General features: G+C 42.5%; 1 protein-coding gene across 2 annotated transcripts; it reads left to right on the forward strand.

The window, feature by feature from the left end:
* Positions 1-8,649: 8,649 nt before the first annotated feature.
* On the forward strand, positions 8,650-22,910 carry LOC144934182 (carbohydrate sulfotransferase 3-like). 2 transcript variants are annotated; one of them, XM_078859743.1, is made up of 6 exons: positions 8,650-9,401; positions 14,941-15,043; positions 15,681-15,919; positions 18,572-19,325; positions 19,709-19,876; positions 21,040-22,910. In XM_078859743.1, the coding sequence occupies exons 3-6, from the start codon at positions 15,834-15,836 to the stop codon at positions 21,445-21,447; spliced, it is 1,416 nt and encodes a 471-aa protein (XP_078715869.1). In that variant the 5' UTR covers positions 8,650-9,401; positions 14,941-15,043; positions 15,681-15,833; the 3' UTR covers positions 21,448-22,910. The 2 variants fall into 2 exon arrangements, with proteins under 2 accessions (XP_078715869.1, XP_078715870.1); XM_078859744.1 differs by lacking the exons at positions 14,941-15,043; positions 15,681-15,919.
* Positions 22,911-24,246: the final 1,336 nt, after the last annotated feature.

Consider the following 24,246-nt stretch of genomic DNA (forward strand, 5'->3'; position numbering starts at 1 on the left):
CCACATGAACATTTCCTGGACAATGAATTAAAGGTACAATGCATGCGAGGACTGAGTGCACTTAAATAGCTCTTACTTAAATTTACAAACCATGGAACGACATGCTTTGTAAATTAAAGTTTCCAGGCTAAAAAAATAAATATTTAGTTGTAGTCATTAAAAAAAGATGAAGGTTTCAAAAGCACGAAAAAGGAGACTTTCATAGAGAAATTCACGAAAAGTTCATCTTTGCGTGAAAATCCACTGTTAGATACATTCTAGAAACATCACTGCTCTATTCGTCCACATAGGTTATAGCCAACTTCCAATTTGCCAGGAGAAATGTGTGCGGTGCAGTTCTGCGCCAAAGCCGGAGGCCAATCATCAACAGTGATGAATCAGTGTCAATAGAAGCCCGTGTTTCACAGTGCAGTTGTAATTATGAGCATGAACTATTAGCTTTGTGGGTGACACCTGGAATCGAAGCATAATCAGCAAGCGGACGACCAAGCTGACTTTTACATACTCGTTGGTTCTTTCGGTAAAGTAACATAGATAGAAAAATAATTAATAGATCACGACGTTTCGATAGCAACACAAGCCATCGTCTTCAGGTGAAAATTTACAGCAGGCGGACTGCTGAGGCAGGAAGAAATGTAGCGAGAGAGCTACTGCAGACAAAGGTTATATATGCTTCAAGTGGGTACAACCCAAGGGTAAGTGGGTGGGGCTAGAGATGGAATTTGCAAGTCAATGTAAGATCGCAGAGCTCGGCATACCTCAGCTAATCCGAGGGGGGAGGGAGGGGAGGGGGAAGGCCTGCCGTAACGGGCGAGAGGGTGGGGGTGAAATTCAGAGAGGGAATAAGGTGAGAGTGAGAGAGACAAAGAAAACAAATCAAACTTAGCACACTTAGAAATGTAATGCAACTCAGAGAGTCGGCCAACACAACAGTAGTTAACACTTTACCCGGTTGATCAACGTCCTTCTAAGGATTGCTAAAATTTGCATCCATCTTCTCGGTTGAAGTAATGTCTGAGTTGTGTGGAAATCCTCCCCGTAGAGGCGGTTCAATCTTGATTTGAAGCTTTCGTGACTGCAGGAATCCATACTCGTTGGTTCTTTCGGTAAAGTCACGTTGATAGAAAAATAACGTAGATAGAATAAGTATTGCTTGTGTTGCGATCGAAACGTCGTGATATATTAGTTATGTTTCTATCTACATGACTTTACCGAAAGAACCAAAGAGTATGAATTCCTGCAGTCACGAAAGCTTCAAATCAAGATTGACTTTTATACTTGCTTCAAAGCTGCAACGTCACACAGATGGCTGTGATGTCATCTTCAAAGCCCAAAAGTAGTCTGTTATTACTACCACCCACACTGCTTCCTTCAGAACCTTCTGCAAAGCAAATTTTATACAAATGGTTGAAACACAAAAATTGTGCATGTAAAGTATGCAACGCTGCATAATAAGCCTTTGAAAATGTTGCAAAAAAATTGCAAGCTTAAGTAACACTGCACGGGATTGTGATCAAAGGAAACGTGTCAGAAGAGTGACTAACGAAATGGAAAGCAAGGTTGACCTGCTGGCAAAGCCATGAAATATTTGATTTAAGTTTTATGTGAAGTGACAGTTTTATTTGTTTTATGTCACGGTTCCATCAGCTGATGATACTCATTGGTTCACGAGAGAATGGGAGGATGAGATGGACATTCGCAGGAATGGAAAACTCTCTCATGCTATATTACTCATCTATATTTATATATTTGAGATAGGTAGAGTAGGCTGCACTATGAACATGAACACCCGAGTTTGATTCTCGGCCATGGCTAACATCATGGTTTAGTAAAATGTACAGCCCAGAGAGGCACAGGTGTAATTTGGTACTTTAAATCCGTGCTTAAAAAAATCCCCAAAGCGTGCATTGTCATTTAAATTTGTCCTCATGTTCATCAGTGCTGTGCACAAAAAAAATACAGTATTGTAGTTATCAGCATTTAATTGTATTGGGCATCCTATCAGTCAGAGTCCCGTGCCTTGTGGACTTTTAGTTTTTACCTGTGTTGTGTGCACATCAGTGGAGAGTGAAATCTGAACTGGCCCTAGGCCCTGGCCCCTTCACTAAAGCGAAATATATAACCAAAAAAAGACCTCATGAGGTTTTCATCCAGCAGTGGATTGAAACATTTCTGTATATTATGTAATGTACATGTACATTACTGTATTTAAGATGGGTGGAGCGGTGGTGCAATGTTTATTATACTGTGCGATGAACCCAAAGATCTCAGCTTGATTCCCTGCCTTGTCTAACATTAGTAACAAGTGAATTCTGAACTGGTCCTGGACTCCTCCACTACATCAACCCACATTGATCAGCGTGGTTAAGTATGGTGAAAACAAATGCCCATGATCGATGCAGTGTGTGGGCTCTTCATTTCATAGGGGGTTAACAAAAGGCTTTGAGCAATTTATTTCACATACATTATTTAAGATATGCATCCTATCATAATTGAAATTGCACGTGGAATGTGTTAGGTTTAAAGTTGCTTTAATTTTGTCTGAAACTATTGAAAATCAAGATAATATCTTATTATTGTATTGCATTAATTAGATACCTCACCACGTGAGATTAAAATGTACTATACTTTTTATCTAAATTGCTACAATGTTTTTGCAATGATGTATCTATTGCACATTTTCATACAATGGGGCATTACCTGAAAACCATTTTAAAACAGTTGTATGAAGTGCAGTCTTGAGTCACAGTTGCATTTAGACGAGATACACATCCATTTTGTAGCGGTATTGTTTAAATTAACATTTGCAGACTTTTTTTACCCCAGCCTTCCTAAAAAAATAAGACAATTAAACTTTGGCTAGATTCAGTCATTGAGTCGACGTTTCATTAAACGAGTCTAACATTGAACTCTGGGGATGAGTCTCATCTCGTCCAATGCCTGCTATCTTGCCTCCAATTCTCACCACACGTTCCAACATTGTATTGCTCACCGGCATACTCATTACCTTCAGAGCTTGTTGGGTAAGCATCTGAATACACGTGTTTCTCATTACGGAAGCCAGCAGCGACGCACGGTGTCCAGCTAGTGCTGGCTGTTTGGGATAATTTTTATTCATTATATATAGAGTTTCAAAGTTTGCCATCGGATGGTGTCGTACGGATCCAGTTGAATAGTAATATAGAATTTAGAATTGTCTGGGTTACAGAACCGGTTAGCCAAGCCTGCGATGGATTGGGTTGAGTTAGTGTGCAAGATTGCTAAGCTGCCGAGGTGGATAACCCTGTGACCTCACAGGTATCGAGTACGTATTGTACTGTGAAGCTTACTATTGACTGCACATTTCAGGTATTAAAAAGTCAATACGCTGAAATTGGCTTTCAGTAAGGAGCATTGCCCATCTCACCCAACCTTATGTTTAGGCATCCAGCTGCGTAATTAAAATCATTGGCAGCACACATCTATGATTACATCAATGGAAAAAAAGTTAAAAACATATTCGTTACAGCATTAAAAATGATACACACATTATAATGTAGAACATAAATAACCCAAGTAGATTATTATCAGCAGCAATAGCTCACTGCTTTATAAATACAGTGCAGTATTGAGTTTTTTTCAAAGCATTTAATTATAATCCTCAAATTCCTCTTTGTGGTGTGAAAACATGAAGTGATACTACTGCACGTACTGTATCACACGCGTTTGCACGCGACATGTGTGAATTTGAAAGAGGATTCCCATAAGGAAATATTGCCCATACAGGGTACACTATATGTGTAGACACACGTTGTGCACCGTATACGTGCATAGTTAAGGGTGTGCAATCAAACAAATGCAATGTTGGAACACTATCCACGCCATGTCGACCATGGGCGTTCTTTGACCATACTTCACGGTGCTGGTCAGTGCGAGTCGCTGTGAAGAGGGGGCGTGGAACCGATTTAGACATCACTCCCCATTGACGTGAACTATGAGAACTGAAAAGCGCAGGCACATTTGCCAAGGGACACCGCTGTGGATTAACGGCAAGCACATTTGACTTGAAGTTCAGTTGTGGTCGGTTCGATTCAATCTCCCGGCACAGCAGTTTAACCAAATCAGCTGCTTTTTGTTTCTTTAATCCATCAAAATAATCATAATTTTTATTGATATTGGAGGAATCCGATGAACTATTAAGCTCTTTTGAACAAATGTCCAGCAGGCGCTGGTCAGAATGTTACAACAACAAACAGCACAAATCACGATAGCGGTGAAAAGTATAGGAAAGGTAAACAAGTCACACGGGAAAAAAACACCTTTTTGTTTTACCAGGTAAAGCCCACTGAGCGACTAGCTTCTTTTTCAGAAGTGACCTTGCCACAAATGATAACTCAACGACGTGGCTTATCATGTGGACATGTATAGCAGCCAAATAATCGAAATGAGTAGAACCACGGTCAATTGGTTGGTAGGTCACGTGTGGTGGGATAAAGTGTCCGAGACGTCTAGTAGCCGTAACATTTGAAATGTGTGTGTGTGCATGTAATTGTCGAGCTGAAACATTACATTTTTACATTTAATTACGTCCTCTGTCTTGTCTTGTTCCAATATATATTAATGCAGGAGTCTGCTATTCTGGAGCACATTGTATAAATAACATTAAAATTGTTACTGGATTGCATAAGTAATGTACAATATTTATGCGGGGCAATATAGCAATATATAATAGCTTTCATTAGTTTCAATTTTGTTCATACATATGCACTGACTGTATACGTCATGTAGACAATAATTTTACGTGTATTTTTGAAATTCAGCTTATATTGATTTATATACATTATAGAAAATGGACTGTCAGGCTTGTGAAGATGAGAAATTAATGGCGCACACTCACTTTAAAAAAATGTCATTTTCCAATATACTCACCACTATTGATGTCTCACCATCATTTTAATTTGTAATTTATCAGTATTACTCTATGTAAAGATTTGGCCTTAAATTAAGTCTCACATTGGGCCATTGTGACATCCCGAGTTCATTCCCGATACGTTTTAACTGCACGTGTGTTGCATTTGCAGCCTTGTAGGAGCCAGATGTTTTACAAATACTTTAAAGTTTCATATTCTCAGGTTTTTTCGGTAAAGTCACGTAGGTAAAACATTAAAAGTAATGAAAGTAAAATAAAACAAAACAAAAATAAAATTCACGACGTTTCGGAGGCAACACAAGTCTCCGTCATCAGGTGGGACCGTGAATATGAATCATTGCAGTCACGAAAGCTTCAAATCTAGAATTAATGCACTTTAAAGTTTACATTTGGCACAAGTTTAGTTCAATTTGTGCTTACAAGTTAAATCTTTCTTAAAAATATATTTAATTTTGCCGCCTCCACACCCCCACTAATTCGGGAGCAAAATATGTTTTATTATGAAAATTTGTACTTAGATTTACAAAGGTTTGCACCTGGAGGTTTAGGCAGTTGGGGATGGCATGGTGATCTTGTGCAGTAGGTGTAATGTGATTGTGTAGGCCCACTCACCTCTCACGTGAGCTGTCATGGTCACACTCACGCTACGTTTCGATGGACATGCTTGGCAAGGGTGCAAACCATTCATGATAGCCTTTAGTCACCTGCACGTTCAATCCAAGGTTGGAGATCTAACAAAAAAAGGTGAGTGGGTTACAAGAGTACATTACACCGACACAAGATTTATCGTTTCTATTTTGATACTTTTTCTGAACAGGGTAATTCCTACAGCCAATAAAAAGGTGGATAAAGCCCTCCATGAGTTACTTATATAACATATGCTCGGAATTTCTCATGATCCCTAGGTTGGAATTAGAATTATATTACTGAAATCCAAGGCCATAGCCATGGAGTCAACATTGGGGGGCACCAAATCTTCCAGGGTGTCTGGGGGTCCCAACCCAGAAAAACAAATCTACATTTGAAAACTCACTTCCTGCCTAAAATATTAAAACAATTCACTAACACATGGGATGGACTTTTATTTATTTATTTTACAATAATGTCTAATAGTGTATTGTATTACATTGCTTTGTTTTTACTTTTTTACCATTTCTTGTTTCATTGTATGTTGTATGTAATGGCAGAGATTAGGGATTAATAAAGTACAACCATAACCACAATCATATAAACATAAATCTAAGCATTGATTTATATGAAGACAAGTCTAGATATTGTGGCCAAGGTTCAGCAAATTGTTGTTTTTATTTACTTAGCATAGCAATTAATTTTATAGCAATATATAGGGGGTGGGGGGACATTTTGAGCATATTTGAATATTGGGGGGGATGTGTCCCCCAATTTCTATTATAATTACGGCCTTGCTGAAATCGAATATGGTTCTTATTGGGATTGCAAATGTGGAATCGTAGGTGGAGGGGGCATGCGTGCAGCCGGCAGTGGTGCCCAGGTAAGACCTGTGTGGCCAGTCTAAAAGAATCGCCATTGATAAGCACGGTAGATGCCTAGTGTGCAGAATTGGCCACATTTCACCCCAAATCTTTCATGGCGGAATTGTAGGAATCCACACAGATTTTCGTAAGCATTGTTCATCTCTCATATGTATTGCATATAAAACATGCATCATATATATTGTAAATAACCATTACTGCCCCAGTTATCATACTCATGCTGATTACAGTACAATTGAATGCAACATTATTTTTTATAAAGCATTGCAATCTGTTTTGACGAAGCAATTGGATAGTTATATTTTAAAGCAAGAAATATCATTACATTTTTATAAATAATTCAATATATAGAGGTCACATTTGAAGAAAATACTGGACTTATAGTACTCATGAATTCAGAACAACCTTTTCTATGACATGCCTTCAGGGTCAACATTTGCCATTGACAACTGTTCTCGAACTCGAGAGAGACTTGCAGTGATTGTGTGCTCTGAGCACTCTTCAGCGAACCATGCTTGGTTTTACAACAACAACAACAACACGGTTTAAATGTTACAGGCACAATTTAATACAAAAAGATCGTTTCAAGTACAACTGAGCGGCCCACGGATATTCACGTCTATGTATTTCCTTTCAAATTCCCACTTTGCTCATACGTGCTATGCTGGTTGCACTTCTTTCGCGCCGTACGTAGCCAACCACGTTCATCGCAGGTGCGGTCGTGCTCCTCTATGTTGACAGCCCTGAAACCAGTGGTGAACATTCTACAATGTTTGTGGCGAGGACCAAGCTCTCCAGAAGTCAACCGTTACACGTGACGCACTGTAGTGATATATGCACTCACAAGAATAAGGCACATCCCTACATTTGCTTGCTCACTCCACTGCAAGCAGAAGGACCTCCACGAGAATGAACCCTGGAAACCTCCACGCCCTCCGAGGGTGATTTACTACCTCCCCGTCCACAATTGCTCGGTCAGCTGTCGTGAAATACGGGGGAGTACCCACATTTTACCACACCTGATCGACTGTCATGGACTGTACTAATTTGATGTATGTTAATGACGGTATACTGTGATACCACTGCAGCATCCCGAAAATACGATATATGCAACAAATAACATAATAGTAGGCAAACAGTACACTATGTTGTATACAGTATATAGATTCAGAGAATTGGGCATATAACTAATATATTCTTGCGTATGACAGCAATATGGGCCGGTGTTAAAAGCCAATGTCGAGGTCTGCTAGCCACGAGAGGGCCTCAGGAAAGTGTTCGTGTGATTTTGCAATTCCTCCGATGAAGGAGCGCAGACGACATCACTATTAGCTATTACAGTATATAGAGTAGTATATATCATGAAACAATTAAAATAAACCCAAAGGGTACGGCACAGAGGGTGCACACAATCTAATGTGACTTTTTTAACCGCATCGCATCGCAACAAGAAGATCAAATTACCGGGGAACTTTAACAGTGAGAGGAGACGAGCATGTGAAAGCAGGAGTGACCACACAGAGTGGCGTGGTGATTGAGTGGCATGGTGAGTGGCATGGCGAGTGAATGTGAGTGGTGTGGTGAGTGGCGTGGTGTGAGTGGTGTGGTGAGTGTGTGAGTGGCATGGTGATTGAGTGGCGTGGTGAGTGTGAGTGGCATGGCGAGTGAATGTGAGTGGCGTGGTGAGTGGCGTGGTGTGAGTGGTGTGGTGTGAGTGGCGTTGTGAGTGTGAGTGGTGTGAGTGGTGTGGTGTGAGTGGTGTGGTGAGTGTGTGAGTGGCATGGTGATTGAGTTGCGTGGTGAGTGTGTGAGTGGCATGGTGAGTGTCAGTGGCATGGTGAGTGAATGTGAGTGGTGTGGTGAGTGGCGTGGTGATTGAGTGGCGTGGTGAGTGTGCGAGTAGCGTGGTGAGGGTGTAAATTATGTTTCCCAAGAAGTTGCATGTCCCCTGCAACTGGAACAGCAGCAGCAGCCAAACTCCTGAGCAGCAGGGGTCATGCGTGGCCGCTCCTGCCTGCAGCAGCCGGCAATTGCGAAAGAAATGAGAGAGAGAGAAAAAAAACACCCTTCGGGGTGTGGAGGAAGGCAAAAAAAAAGGGAAAATGTAGCCAGGAGGTGGAGGGGGGAGGATGTATGGCTGTGTGGGGAGGGCTCTGGTGTATGCGTGTGTGTATGTTACACACACGGCCGTGTTGAGCAAGGGAGAGGTAAGGCAGTGGTAGACAGCTGATTGTTGTGGGGGGTGGCGTGGGGGGGGGTGTTGGTGGAGTTAGTCGCAGTGGTGTAAGGAGTGGACCGTGCGTGAATTTTTTCAGCTGAAGTTACGGTTGGAATTTCAAAAAAAAAAACCTACAGTATATATACGCGCCCTCGTGCTTCGCGAGAGAATCCTTCAGCAGCCGTACGGGCCGTGGGCTTGGGCAGCGCACGCTCTAGCGCGAAGAACAAGCCAAGAGGAAAGGAAGGAGAAGGAACGGAGGAGGAGGAGGAGCAGTGTAGGCGGCTGCACTGAGTGCACAAAGAAGTAGGCGCTGCTGCTGCTGCTCATACTGCTGCTGCGGTGTTGGACGATTCAACGAGACGCGCGTCTCGAGCTGCGTGGCGGCTGACGGGTCAGCAAGGGCCGCATTGGAGAGCGACGCGCGTGTCTCGAGACAATGACAGCGGCGGCGGTGGCGGTAGCAGTTGCGTGACAACGACAATGGGAGAGCGTCAGGGCGCAAACATCCACCCACCCACCCACCCCCATCATCACCACCACCACCACCAACCCTGCGGATCTCCCTCTTGTGCTGCTGAGTGAGTAGTAGCAGCAGCGGCAGCGGCGGCAGCGATGTGAACGAAGGGCAAAGAACGCGCCCGAGCCACAATCCGTGCACGACGCCGCTGCTGCTTGTCGTGTCGCCCCCAACCCAGCCGATACTTTTACGAACGCCGTAACTTGTCTGCATCATCCCAACCACCAAGCAAGAGCGCGGCCGGTAAGACGTTTCTATTGCATTGCTTCAACCGGCCTTTGTTCCGTAAGGTTAAGTTACTTGTTGCCACCCTCCCCCCCCCCACACACACTTTTTTAGGCGCTGTTTGTTCCTTCGCTCGCACGAACCTCCAAACGGCACGGTGCGCTACGTACGGCGTGAAAGAAGTTCAACGCATTTCGTGACTGCAGGGATTCATCTTCTCGGTTCTTTCGGTAAAGTCACGTAGAAGGGAAATAATAAAATAATAATTATTATAATAATAAAATAATTCTCACGACGTTTCGGCCACAACGCAAGCAGCCGTCCTCAGGTGAAGACCAGGTCTGTCGGGGAGACAGCTACATTATGTTTTATTTTTATTTTTTTTATTTCCCTTCTACGTGACTTTACCGAAAGAACCAAGAAGAAGAAGTTCAACGCACGTGTGTGTGTGTTTGCGTTCGCTCTTGCGATCCTATCTCACGGTGGATTAATTTCAGCCGTGGCCAGGATTCGTGTGTCCGGCATTGCACATCCAGCCGAACTCAAGTCTGTTGGTGATGGGTTAATTCATTCCTGCGCTAAACCTAATATGCTGCATGTGTTTATTCTGAGCATCATGTGCACGTCTGTCGGCGTATATGGAGTACACTCTGTATCACGCTGTTTAGTTGCTGCTAGTAAATGTTTACTTGCCTTCTAAATTACTCATTCACGGTTAAAGTCCTTCTAGGGATGTTTAGGACTGTACTGTACTCTTTGGTCAAACGTCATTGCCCTTATTTCTGCATTTGACCAAAGTGAACGCGATAAAGAAAGTAATGCATCGTTTCAAATTAAACGTTCAGTTTGTTTCCAAAAGTATTTATTAAACTGTTCGTTGTAAACAAAAGTTATCGATTTATACCATGTTAGGATATATTATTGTACGTGGTTCTTTTTCGTATTTAATTTCAACACAGTACGTCTCAGAATCTGAATTTATTTACACTGGAGAAATCCGATGAGCTATGAAGCTCTTTTTTCACAGATGTCCAGTCGTTTCACAGATGTACAGTTTTCTTGGTTCTTTCGGTAAAGTCACGTAGAAGGTAAGTAATAAAATAATAACAATAAAACATAATTAAATAATTCGCACGACGTTTCGGTCACAACGCAAGCAGCCGTCCTCAGGTGAAGACCAGGTCTGTCGGGGAGACAGCGTCTGGTCTTCACCTGAGGACGGCTGCCTGCGTTGTGGCCGAAACGTCGTGAGAATTATTTTATTATGTTTTATTTTTATTATTTTATTACTTCCCTTCTACGTGACTTTACCGAAAGAACCAAGAAGATGAATCCCTGCAGTCACGAAAGCTTTAAATCGAGATGTACATTCGTTTCGCAGATGTTTCGGTCATATTCAGCATGGGCTTTCTTGCACTGTTTAAGGACTCTCCAGAGCTGCCTCCTATCAGAAGGCTCTTCTGCCAGCAGTGGCATGGGCGAGCAATTGCAGAGCTGCACCTTCACCGTTTACCTTTTTACATATTTGGTCACGAAGATTTGCACTCATCGTTTTTTTTTCTCTCGTTTTGCTCACACCTTAGCATTTTATTCAAGTTGTCCCCTCATAGAAGGTGTTCTCAATAATCTCTGACACAAAGGAAACATTGAATACCCTGTATTTCAAAATAATGGGTCCCCAACTATACATTTAGAGACGTCCAATTGAACTCACACTGATAAATATATACGATACACAGTTTATCTCTCTTCACACGTTGCATCTCACCTCAGTTTTTCCTCGTAAAAAACGAGAAAATAGTCCTCACCCGATTAAAAGAATGATTTGACAATCGACTTGGTTGTGCATTACAAATTAATAACACACAAATGACGCCCAACTGCTTAAATTAGACACACAATCAAGCTTACACTTGTCATCTATACCTTCGTGTATACAAGCAACTGATGTAGTACGTGTGTAACTGCAGTCTTGTACGGTTGTTGTATTGTTAAACTGTCCAGAAAAAATGTGCATACTGGCTGTGTGCACATTTTACACAGCAAATGCGTTTTTGAGCACGATCGAAATACGTGTAAGTTAGCTACTTTGCGTTCAGGGTTGAGACTATAAGCGGAACAAAGCAAAAGTTTACAGCTCCAAGTAGCTCAAGGGGCATCGGATTCATGAATTAATAGAGATGCACCTACTATTAACTCGGAATTCAGATAGAACAAACATTAGAAGTGCATTAACATAAATATCTCTCTCATCTCTGCTTTATCTGAAGCTGTCTTCTCTCATCTCTGTCTCTTGGCTACACACCTCCCATTTCCAGACATTTCTCTTTCATCTGGCGATGTATTGAAAGAGGGAAAGAGCCCAAAATCTGTTTTTCTTAGGGCTCCCAATCGGCCAGTACCACCACTTTTTGCGTTATAACAACCACATGTCAAATGTGGCCTTCTGACGGTCTTACATCCACGTGCGCTTGGCAGCTCGGCACAGACACAATCAGAGCACACCACCTGCTAGTGCATATGTCGCGGGATTCCAAGTCACGAACTCCTTCTTTCAAGGGAGGATACTCAAACGATGAGCCTCACAACACTGCTAGAGTACCAACGGTAATTGTGTGTTCAAGGAAAGGGCAGTCTGGAATACAACACTCGCAGTCCACAGCAAGTGGTAGAACGCTCAATATTTGGTGGGATTCTCCAAGCCTGCTCTGTGAGTCAACACATTCGTTAATGACGCTGCCGTAAAAGAAGGAAACATACATCATCATCATCACGATACATGGGCAGATAGCCCAGAGGTGTACACTGCACATTTTGTCGTTTGTTTAAATTTCCTCTGGCTTATGCCAATATTCTCAAGTAGTGCACATCTTTTCTGGCACCAAAACATATATAGTGGCCCGACATTCGGGGCAATTATCCCTTTCCATTGCATCCATTTGCCTTGTAGAAGGGGCATTGCCCCAACCGTCACGTAAAACAGCATACATGTCCCCCTTTAGGGCAGCGTTATCGATGAATGTGTTGAGTTATTGGCATTCGTGGTTGTGCATCACTGCCAATACAGTTTCGGAAAAAGGTCATTTTATTTTTTTACACTTGCTGCTGTGTATTCATTGTGACTGCTAGGACAGAACTGGTGTTTCAAGATAGCAATGTGTTGCGGTATTCCCAGTAGGAATTGAAGAATTACAATAAATTGTTACATTGTCCCTTGTTGATTACTTGTCAGAGTCAGACGGCCTGTACGAGACATCTTGTATAAGTTGCATGTAAAACTGTTTCCGCATTCCAACATTGTGAGTCAAAAAGTTACTTTACTACGGTGTATGCTGTATTGTCTTACATATGTCTGCCCGTGACCACATCGGCCAGAATAGACCTGATCTAGTCAGATCTCCACAAGCAAAAGAGGCCATGGGTCGACGTGGGGTGCGGAAGAGGGGAGTGCAGAAACATAATTCACTGTATTGTTCTGTACTGCCATGCTTCCACACGCATGGCTCCCCGTCTTAACTAAACTCCCACTGGTCTGTGTGGTGAAGTATGTGCTGAAGCAGCCCCTACAACCCACACACCACGGGAAGGTCCTCGTCCAGCACTAGATTAACAAAAGGGCTGCACATACGAAGCTTTTCCCGAGTGTGTTTGGCACTTTATCTACAATGGTAGAGCAGGCTTTTCAAATAAACTACAAAAGTGTACACTTTGAGACCTCCTTTACCAGTGGCTAAATATAGTAGTAGGTTTTTACCCTTTAAACTGGTACAAAACTGACACCTTTATACAAGGCATCATGTTTGCAATAACCACAACACAAGCAGTCAAAATGCAAACAAAAAGAAGCAACTCTGATAATGATAACGATATGCACTGTCCAAACATGATGCCTTGTATAAAGGTGTCAGTTTTGTACCAGTTTGAAGGGTAAAAACCTACTACTAAACTACAAAAGTGTTTCCCATATATAGTATAGTGAAAGAAAATGTAACTAAGCAGCTATTGTAAAGTACGGTTTATTGTGCTTTGTGAACCCACTGCTGGATTAAGAACTGGATGGTGACTGTTTCACCATATTTCACCGTTATGGCGAGTATGGGTGGGTGAAGGGGCGGTCCAGGGCCAGTCCAAATATGGGAGTGTTGCAGCGTGCAATAAAACGATTAAATTAGTAATTAACCAAATGCGAACTTACAACATGTATATTTGATTATTAACATTACATTTCTGAATCATTGAACATTGCACATTCATGACTTAAAGCTTTCGTGACTGCATGAATTCATATTATTTGGGTCTTTCGGTAAAGTCACATAGATAGGTTCAAAGACATTTTTGTTTGTTATTTTCTTTGAACCTATCTACGTGACTTTACCAAAAAACCCAAAGAATATCGCACATTCAGTTATTCAAAGCTTCACGCACAGTTAGATTTGAAAAAAAAATCCATTTAAAAGCAATCAAATAATTTTGTTCTGAGTAATAGGCCAAATTATGTGCTACGCAATGACATTTAACAGTACATTTAGTTATGGCGGTGTGGTATTGCGTCTAGAATTATATATTGGCTGTAATGCTACCACACTCTCAATATTAATTAAAGAACCACACTTCACGGGAGTACATGTTCACTTATCTTTCCAGATACATAAAACCGCATGCCTTTAAATGCTTGCATCAAACTTAATGGGCGAGTTACAGATACTCTAGTGTGTGACAATGGGGCACACACACACTCAGCTTGTGGCATACGATATCTTGGCAGTGGATGGAATTTGACCACGGGAGATGACCACACTAAAATCAAGGTGCAGTAGCAAGTTATTACTATATTTGCATTGCTGTTTGTATTCCAATGTGCAACACTGTTCAGATCGCACTGATATAAGGGGCAAAGCGCTGAACGTGGGAGGGTCAGCAAGGGCAGCATTATTGCTTCGTGGTTGTCGAGCATAGGTCTCTCTATATTTGGCCGTGACTTTGAGCAGATCTCCAACCGCAAAAGTTCCAAGGAGACGTGTGTGCATTGTTTTAAAATGTAGATCTCTGCATGATTACCTAATGTTGAAGTGAAACTGGCATGTGTTAAAGTGTGTATGAAGATTTGGGTTAGCTCTATGACATGATGCATACCAAGAACAGTCCCATAATTTGTTCGTATTTTGCCTTATAATTATAAAAAAAAATGTGTCCACATCTGCAGTAGTATATATGATGGGCAGTGAGTGGATTTGGAGACTTTAAATGCAATGTTAGAAAGCTTTGACATTGTCACGGATTTCTACGTTGAAAAATGAAACAAGTGTGTTTCCTTGAATAGTTTAAACATTCCGTTACAAAACATTGTGGGTGGACATTGGGACCATGCAAGCTAGCCTTTCTCAGAAATCATACAAAGTCCAGCTGGCCGAATTAGGGTTGTTGCCACCCCACATCCAGAACTGTACTGTAATTGTTCCCGTTATTGGGGTATGATTGTGTGTGAGTTTGTGTACGCAAATCCCAGTCGTTTAGTCCAAGCTCAGCTTGTGTGTTTTTTTTTTCCTCTTTTAATCAGATCATAAGCTGACGGATGGTTCCATTGGGTGGGCTACCTTATACAGGACACAAAGTGCAACCTAATCATTGTGTTGCGACAGTGACACAAGCAGGGCTCACAAGTAAGTCAACTCCCTGCATTTAAGCAATAGATGTGTGAAAAACCGCATTCTTTGTACAAATTCAGTTATTTATTTGATCTATTCCATGTAAGGGCCTTAAGCGACATTTGCAGGTTCCAACATTGATTTTAATACGTAATTTTTTTTTCTCTGTGTAATAATTGGATATCTGTGCTTGGAATGGTACACTTGGCTAAGATAGTGTTGTTATACAAACTGGTGCTTTTCATTTCTGGCTCAATGTTAACATTCACGTATTTATCATGACCAGATTACAGTTGAATGTGTTTCAGCTATATTGCACGAGTAAGGCCAAGTAAAGTGTGTGTGAAGTGAACTGCCAAATGCACTGTAGTACACACCAATGAGATGCAGTGTTATTTGTAATATGCACTGTAGTACACACCAACACAATCAAATAATTTTCATACATAAAATTTAAGTATTTTTTTTGTGCTGCTTTTCATAATATAAATTGATAAAGCTCTTGAGTTCCGCACTAATTATATCATAACATACCCGCTCTCCTGATAGCCACTGCATAGAAAATGCCATATGCAAGTTTTGAATGGAATGTCAACTTAATGTTTAATTTTAAGAGTGTTTTTTTCTGGTCTCTATATATCACTCTCCCCAGCCCACATCATCTCTTGGTCTTGAAGCACATTTTCCCGTAGCTGCTGTTAACATTATTTTGCTGGGATCTACATCATTGAATCGAAATGCCTTCAAGAGCATAGCTCCTTGGGCACATGTCTGATGGCTTGGTGAATGACGAACAAGACGAAGAATGAGAACCAGAATTAAGCACTTCGTCGTTCTTCTGCTCATTGCCGTCCTGGTCATCATAGAAAAGGAAAACCATGTCATTTCAAGGTGAGTGAATGTGTGCTGCATCAGAATGCCTCTTCTCACAATGCTGCAGGGGTGAATTGCACTTCTCACTTTGGGAAGATTGATGGCTCTACCAAGCACCCCGAAACACAACAATAGATGTATATATTTTAGGTGTTTGCTTTGTTTTTTTGGCTGAAGGCCATGTCAGCTGGGAGCTAACACACTTGCCGTTGTCTTTGAGTGCAAGGACCACCAGTTTGGAAAAGCAATCTTGACTTCAAGGCTTGAGCTCGAACCAACAGATCACCATGCCGTTTTCGAGCAAGCCATCGCTCAGAAGGAATGCTAAAGCTAGTTTCTCTGTGTGCATGCAGTTGTCAAAGAACCAATGGTGCTCTTGCAATAAAGGCCAATTACCCTGTTCTGCACATATTTCCCTATGCGGTATTGTATGTAACATTTTGGGGGGGGGCATCTTATAATGTGGTAGGTGTGTGCGTGTGACCAGACTTGTATAATTGTTTTAACATCAGGCACCAGTTCGGGGTGTGCCTTACTTTCCCGAGTGTCTTATAATCCAGTGAATGCGGTAATGTCCGTGTTGTCCATTACCTCAGAACATCGTAAATGGGACATTTTTTTTATCTTTAATGCCGTAAAACTACAGTACATTATATCCAATTACGGCAAACTCTCAATTCGAATTAATTACACGCATTTTTATTCATTTTAACATTTTTTGCTTTTAGCAGATTAGTCCAACTGAGCCACATGATGATAATTTGCGAGGAAAGCACGTGGCCTCTATGGTGGATTAGATTGGTAATCACAGGCATATTTTCAAACGTTATTTTATAAGAATATTGCCACAAAGTGTCCGACTCTTGTGGTGTTACTATAATCCCCAAAGTCCAAAAATAGCCTGTCGTCCAAAACAACAACAACAACACTCTCATTTCATAATGTTTTCTTCAAACAACTCAATAAATTAAATTACGTGATCTACGTTGTAGAACATGCTCCTTTTAGCTCAATCCATTTGTCATACCCTCAGAGGTCGCTACAACTGAATCGAATGCACACCTCAATATTTGAAATGTTTTTTTTTATGCTGGCTCAGGAGCCCGATACAGACATTAGACCCCTTGCGTGAACGTTATAACACAAATATACTGTTAGGTTTTTTCGGTAAAGTCACGTAGGTAAAATAAAATTAAAAGTTAATAAAAGTAATAATGGAAATAAAATAAAATAATAAATCACAACGTTTCGGAGGCAACACAAGTCTCCGTCATCAGGTGGGACCGTCACAGCTAAAATTACTGCATCAACACAATTCGTCATTGTACGTTTTAACTTTGATTTAAATATAAGAATGCCATATGTACCAGTGAGGGTTTTTGGCACTTAAATTCCACGTGCTGGATACGTGACTCTATCAAGAAACAAAGAAGCCTGAAGGGTGCATTCAAGATTTAAGCAAGAGCAAAACAAAAGTATTTTACAACAAGTTTGCTCAACAAAATAACAAGGTCATGGAGGGGCAAGGCAGGCAAAATTAAAACAGCTATACCTAGTGGAAGATGTTAGTTACACTCGATCTACGATGAGCTCTACGTCCAAATGAGAAGCATTATATACAGGAATGTAATGACTAGGTCAGAGCATTTCTCTCTTCAAATTGGGAGAAATCTTCCTCGAGTGAACACTTCACAGCAGAGCAAGCATCATTTGCCTGATTGCATGCACAGTCCATGCTGATTATAATTCTCAAAATGCAATCTATTTAAACAATCCCATAAAAACCTCCATTGTAAATATTCAGGCTCAATCTGATCCAATTAAATATTCTTGAGGATCTCTTTCTCACTTCTTCTCCAATGCTCCCACCACCGTCCAGAAATCACTTTCCCCAGCCATCGATGTTACCGGCTTCCTTGCCCCTATTCAAATCCGAGCTCAGAATCAGTCACTTCTCCTCTATCTCCCAATGTCTTTCTATTCATAAAAGAAACGATGTCTAATTTTCCAGAATTCCCACATCCCACTGTTTTGTACAGCATCTTGAGATTCAGTTTTGAATTTCTACGTGAGGCAAATCTAAATTGTATTGTATTTTATTGTGAAACGTTTGAGCCCCATGACTTCAATTGTACTTAATTACCTTGTAAACAAGAATAGAGTAATCTAAAAGTCCATGTTGCTGACAGATGGTTAAATTTTGATTATAGCACACTGCCATTCATTGCATTTTTAAAAAAATTAAATGAAAATGGCCATTATACACATTTTAATTGCTTACATTTTTTAAAAATACTAATTATTTTTTTACCATTCTGCTTTTGCTAAATCCTCTATTGAATGTATAGGTCATAAAATAAACTATTTTCATCATTGACGTACGGATGCCTTTTATACTGTGCATGTCTTACCTTGTGATTTTTATTGTGATATGTAATGTATGAAACATTGCTGACCTATACTTATCAAAGTCTGCGTGACATTTTTAACAATTCAGCTTGACAGTTTCAACTGGCTTTTCCTTTTTTGAGCAATTTCCGTCCAAATTGCACCATTCATACTTCATGAAGCATTATACTGAAGGGAACATAAAAACTTTAACATCATGCTCATAATTCTCTTAGTAACATTTTCAAATAACACCGCTTTACCATTTCTGTTTTGGTGCAGGGTCACGGAAAAGTTATCTGAGAATTCCATCAGTGGTAAAGTGTTTTCATACAATGAGCCGAATTCCAGGAGTATGGCGTCTCAAAACTCATCTTCGTCCACCGCTGCTGAATCGATGACCAAAGACGCAAGCTCACCGAGACCTCGAGCCGACAGAAATGGCACGGCCAGGACGGCAAGCCGCCTCGCGCCGCATCAGACCAACGTGTCGTCCGTTCCACCGAAGCCCAGCAGGAAGCACATCGTGCTGCTCACCACCACGAGGACGGGCTCCTCCTTCATTGGCGAGTTCTTCAACCAACACAAGGGGATGTTCTACCTCTTCGAGCCGTTCTGGCACGTGGAGCGCACCGTCAAGCTGGCGGGGCCCTACACGGCCAGCGCCACCGCCCTGTCCATCGTGTACCGCGACGTCCTGCGGCAGCTGCTGCTGTGCGACGTTCCGTCGCTCGAGGGCTTCCTGGAGCCCACGCCCCAGGAGCACGTGACGGGCGCGCTCTTCCGCCGCGGCTCCAGCCAGGCGCTGTGCGAGGAGCCGGCGTGCGGCGGCGGAGTCGGTGGCAGGGCCAGCAGCAGCAGCACGGGGAGTACGCGCGAACGCTTCCCGTGCCGCATGCGCCGCTGCGAGGCTCTCAACCTGACGCTGGCGGCGCAAGCCTGCCTGCTCAGGGAGCACGTGGCCATCAAGACGGTGCGCATCCGCAACCTGCCCACGCTGAGGGCAGTCGTCGACGACCCGCGGCTTGACGTCAAGGCAAATGCAGCACATCGTCCCCCCCCGTCCCCCTACTGGCAGACTCATGCCCATTGGAAGGCCGGCGCTGTGCCACACTGCCAAGGCATTTAACCACCCCACGAATGCAAATCTGTGTTATGAGATCCTGTGGATTTTAGACTATTAACTTTGTCGCTTTAAACCTGGCTTGGGAGTGGAGGCGGGGAGCCCACTTTGGGATCAATAAAATGAGAAGCACTTTGTGGCAAATTCACAATTGTCCTGTGGACAAACCGGCTCTCGCTAAATAAACACTTAATTTTCACCACTCTCTATAATTCTACACGTTCACAATGTCATGCTGTTTGCTACTCGACTATAAGACACTGACGTGGAGATGCACTTTGTCATGAATTTCTCAGATAATCCAGCTGGTGAGAGATCCACGGGCCGTGCTGGCCTCTCGCATGGTGGCCATGCCAGGGCAGTATGAGGCCTGGGAGAAGTGGAAGCTGACCGGGGCCAAGCCAGACGACCTGGACATCAGCCGCATCAAGAACACCTGCGACAACATGAAGATCACAGCAGAGGTTGGCTGGCCTCACCTCTTCTCTCCTGGATCATTCAAGTGGGGAGATCACTTCTTCCTTTGCTGCTCCCAAAAACTAGAACACTCTCTCCCTGGCCGTTTACCTTACTGAATGATGGCAATTTTCACGAGTAATATTCCTGCAAACATTGCGGTGTGTGATTAATCTCTATTACTTCATTGCAAGCCTCTTACATTACCATCATCCACATCAACCATGTTCAGACCACTGCTGGATGAAGGCCTCACCAAGCCATCACCTTCTCCCACAATTCTGCAATGTAATTATCGCCCGAGTCTCTTCTTAACATTACGCGAAAATGCCTCTTTGACCGCCCCCTTCACTACTGCTGGCTATTGTCCCCATTCCTGTACAGCATGCACAGATAATTTCGTGTTGTCTTCCTTTCTGAGCCCACGTTATATTTGCACGACATGTGTTCTCGACACGTCAGATGATACGGAATCAAGCTGTGAGCTTATTTGCCCGAAGATATAAAGGAAGATTAATTTCACCCATCCTCTGAGCTGAACATTATCTGGACACTGCCGCATTCAACTGAAACCAAATGTTCCCGTTGGATACTGCTTCTTTAATACGTATATTCACAGTAATAAATACATATTCAGTACTGTATTCTCAACGTTAAAAATATTTATTTTATGCCACATTATTTTATCGACAATATGTAACTATGAAACTACGATGAGACAAATGCTAAACACTACAAATGAGACGAAATTAATTGTTTCTTGAACGACTCCAAACACTAACACTGTTGGGGGAGGGATAACATCGCTACATGCCCTCTCTCCACCCGTAGCGCAGAGAAATAGATGGTGAAGAGTTAAAACAGCCCTGCAATTACTCGCTCATGCCACTGCTGGCATATAAAGATTCCTCCACTAGACAGCGCTTGTCGAGGGTATTTGGTCTAATCTTCTATGCCGGCCAGTCGTTTGATAGTAAGAGCACCCACACTTTACCCCACCACACACGTCCTTCCAATCGACTTCGAAGTACCCCATTTATACTGCTGGCACGGGGAGATGCCCGCACTCATTCACATTCTCTTGAGAGCGAACGCCTTCCGTCAGCAGCAGCGTGTCTCAACGCGGTCGCATGCCGACAACCTCGCGCCGACCCTGTGATCTCGCCGCCAGATGGGGTGGAGCGGCGGTCAGTGGCTGCGCGGGCGCTACATGCTCGCGCGCTATGAGGACGTGTCGCGGGAGCCGCTCGCCAAGGCGCAGGAGATGTACCGCTTCGCCGGCGTCGACATGGATGCCTCCGTGGTGCGCTGGATCGAGAGGAACACGCGCGCCACCGAGCCCATGGTGGCCGTGAAGAGGGTGCTGGACATCGGTGACGTGTTCTCGACCGCGCGCAACTCGGCGAAGCAGGCGGAGCGCTGGCGCCTCTCCATCCCGTTTGCATTCGTGCAGGCCGTGCAGGAGGTGTGCGCCCCGACGTTGAGAATGTTTGGCTACCGCCTGGCCACGAGCGCCCTAGATCTCGCCAACATGAACGTCAGCCTCGTGGAGGAGCACATCCTTGGCGTGCCAACCTAGAGCAGAGTGGCAGCGACTGCCGCTGCTGCTGCTGCAGAATGCCTGCCACCCGTTTGGTAATGTCTGAAGTTGTCGGAGATGACCGCAGCCATGGTTGGACATTACTATAATTCACACAGTGGAAAAAGACACTTTTCTAAGGACCTATGGCCATATGGCTGGACACCGTCCTCATTGATTACCATTTTATGGGCTGAGATCTGACCGACCATGATATAAGATCACAGCCAAATAATCTCCATCTAGGTTTGGCTTTTACACGCCAGCCCGATAGAAGTATGGGCCAAAGTAGCACTTTTTGGAAGCCTGAATTTATTTCCTGGCTTCAGCACTATAACTTTGGACCTGGCTAACCTTGATTAGCCGTGAGATTGTACATAGGACCCACCCTGGCAGTGAACACATATATTCTGCTTTGAAATGAGCTGAAGGGATCCATGTGGATATTTAATTCACATCTACCATCTGCTTTGATGCATAATGTTTACCTGTTAGCGGTTTATGAATGAGAGGTTGAAATCAAGGTTTCTTACGTGTGAAAACGTGCATATGTAAAAAAAATATTTAAATATATCTAATGAAAATCGCAAATTTGTGAGTTTTTAGATTTATACCAAACATAGAATCAACAATTCAATACTCGAGTAAATTAGTGAAAACTACATGTTGTTTGACACTGAAAACCTGACTTCCATTATCACTAAGACATTAATTTGTTATATTATCATTAAGCTACATGGGTCCCATGGTGGCCAGATGGCTCAGCACTCCAACCTCTTATCTGCCACCACTTTGTAGGTTTGAATCTAAGCAAAGCTTGCCGTGAATGGATGTGGTTTTCAAGTGCAGTTGGCTGACAGTCTCACCGCAGGTACAACTGACCACGTTTTGCATTTAATTTGGCTAAATTGCTGCTCTAAGAATCAAGGATATTGGTTTGAACAGCATGGGATGCACATTTATCTCTGTAGCTGGGCAGGTGGGAAAGTGCTGCCCCTATACTGTAGAAAATAGGTCAGTTCTGCAACATCTCCTTCTACGGACCATTCTCGAACATAAGAGGATGCAATGCTCTTCGAGATTTCGGAATGGGTTATTAATCTCATGAAAAAGCACATTTGTAATAGATTTGTGGAAAAAGACAATAATGACATTAATTACCACATCAGTATCATGGGACCTCCTTTGCCAGTACAAAAATATGATAACGTTTTTCCCATTCTTTCTGCAACAAAACAAAAGACGCTCAAACACCATGTTTTTGTTTGAATTTTGACGGCAAGTATTGTGGTTAATGCAGACATGATTCCTTGTAAAAGGTTTCAGTTTGGTGTTTTAGCGTCTGCCAGAAAAAAAGGGGAAAAACCTGTTATACCATATCAGTCCCACGCTGAGGCCAATTTAAATTTCGATTTAAAGCTTTCGTGACTGCAGGGATTCATCTTCTTGGTTCTTTCGGTAAAGTCACGTAGAATGGAAATAATAAAATAATAAAAATAAAACATAATAAAATAATTCTCACGACGTTTCGGCCACAACGCAAGCAGCCGTCCTCAGGTGAAGAACAGGTCTGTCGAGAAGACAGAGTCTGAATGACACACCCCAGGCTTGGAGCGTCTATTTAAGCTGGGAGGGAGGAGGAAGAGCGCCTTGACAAAAGAATTTGCATATGAAGAGGAATTTTAGCATATTTATGGAAAATGCAGATATGCGATTAGTACTACTTGTGAAATGCGTAGGAGGTTTGGCGAGGGGTTTAAAGTCATGTTAAAGTCATGTTAAACCCCTCGCCAAACCTCCTACGCATTTCACAAGTAGTACTAATCGCATATCTGTATTTCCCATAAATATGCTAAAATTCCTCTTGACATGACTTTAAACCCCTCGCCAAACCTCCTACGCATTTCACAAGTAGTACTAATCGCATATCTGCATTTCCCATAAATATGCTAAAATTCCTCTTGATATGCAAATTATTTTGTCAAGGCGCTCTTCCTCCTCCCTCCCAGCTTAAATAAACGCTCCAAGCCTGGGGTGTGTCGTTCAGACTCTGTCTTCTCGACAGACATGTTCTTCACCTGAGGACGGCTGCTTGCGTTGTGGCCGAAACGTCGTGAGAATTATTTTATTATGTTTTAGTTTTATTATTGTATTATTTCCATTCTACGTGACTTTACCGAAAGAACCAAGAAGATGTGACCAATTTATTTAGCATTTTGGACTCTGCTATTCTGGTGTGTAGATAAAAATAACCAGTGTCATTGTGTAAAAATAAAACTAGGAAGCTAATGGGTTAGGAAATCCATGCTTAATATGCAAACATGAAATGCATAAAATGACCTGCCATCAAAGACAGAAAGACAAATTAAGTCACGGGGTGAGTGATGTTTGCTTGTTTGGCACAATCTTTACAATCACCCCATATCGATGTACTTTGACTATCTCCGGTATTTTCACAGTTGCAGCACATTATTACATTTTGGATTGCATTTTCTCGCAAAGAGGCGATATTGTAACATTGTATAAATGTTCGTGTGGATGTCATATTTGTCCAAGAAACCCGAGAGAATGTGTAGTAATAATTATTTATTTACATCGTGTATGTCATTGTTTTTGCTGGACACAACTGTATTTACATATTGAGACGTTGCTTGCCTTCGCAGACGCAAGTTCACACTCGAATGCATGTTGACACAGCTTGGTCGGTTGGGAAGAGTTAATTTGCACCATCATTTAGACGCGATTCCAACAGAATTACCTTTGTTTGCCATGTTACCAGTCGTGAGTGCCAGTGTGCCC

Source organism: Lampetra fluviatilis, chromosome 9, assembly GCF_964198595.1.
Source record: "Lampetra fluviatilis chromosome 9, kcLamFluv1.1, whole genome shotgun sequence".
NCBI classification, from domain to species: Eukaryota; Metazoa; Chordata; class Hyperoartia; order Petromyzontiformes; family Petromyzontidae; genus Lampetra; species Lampetra fluviatilis.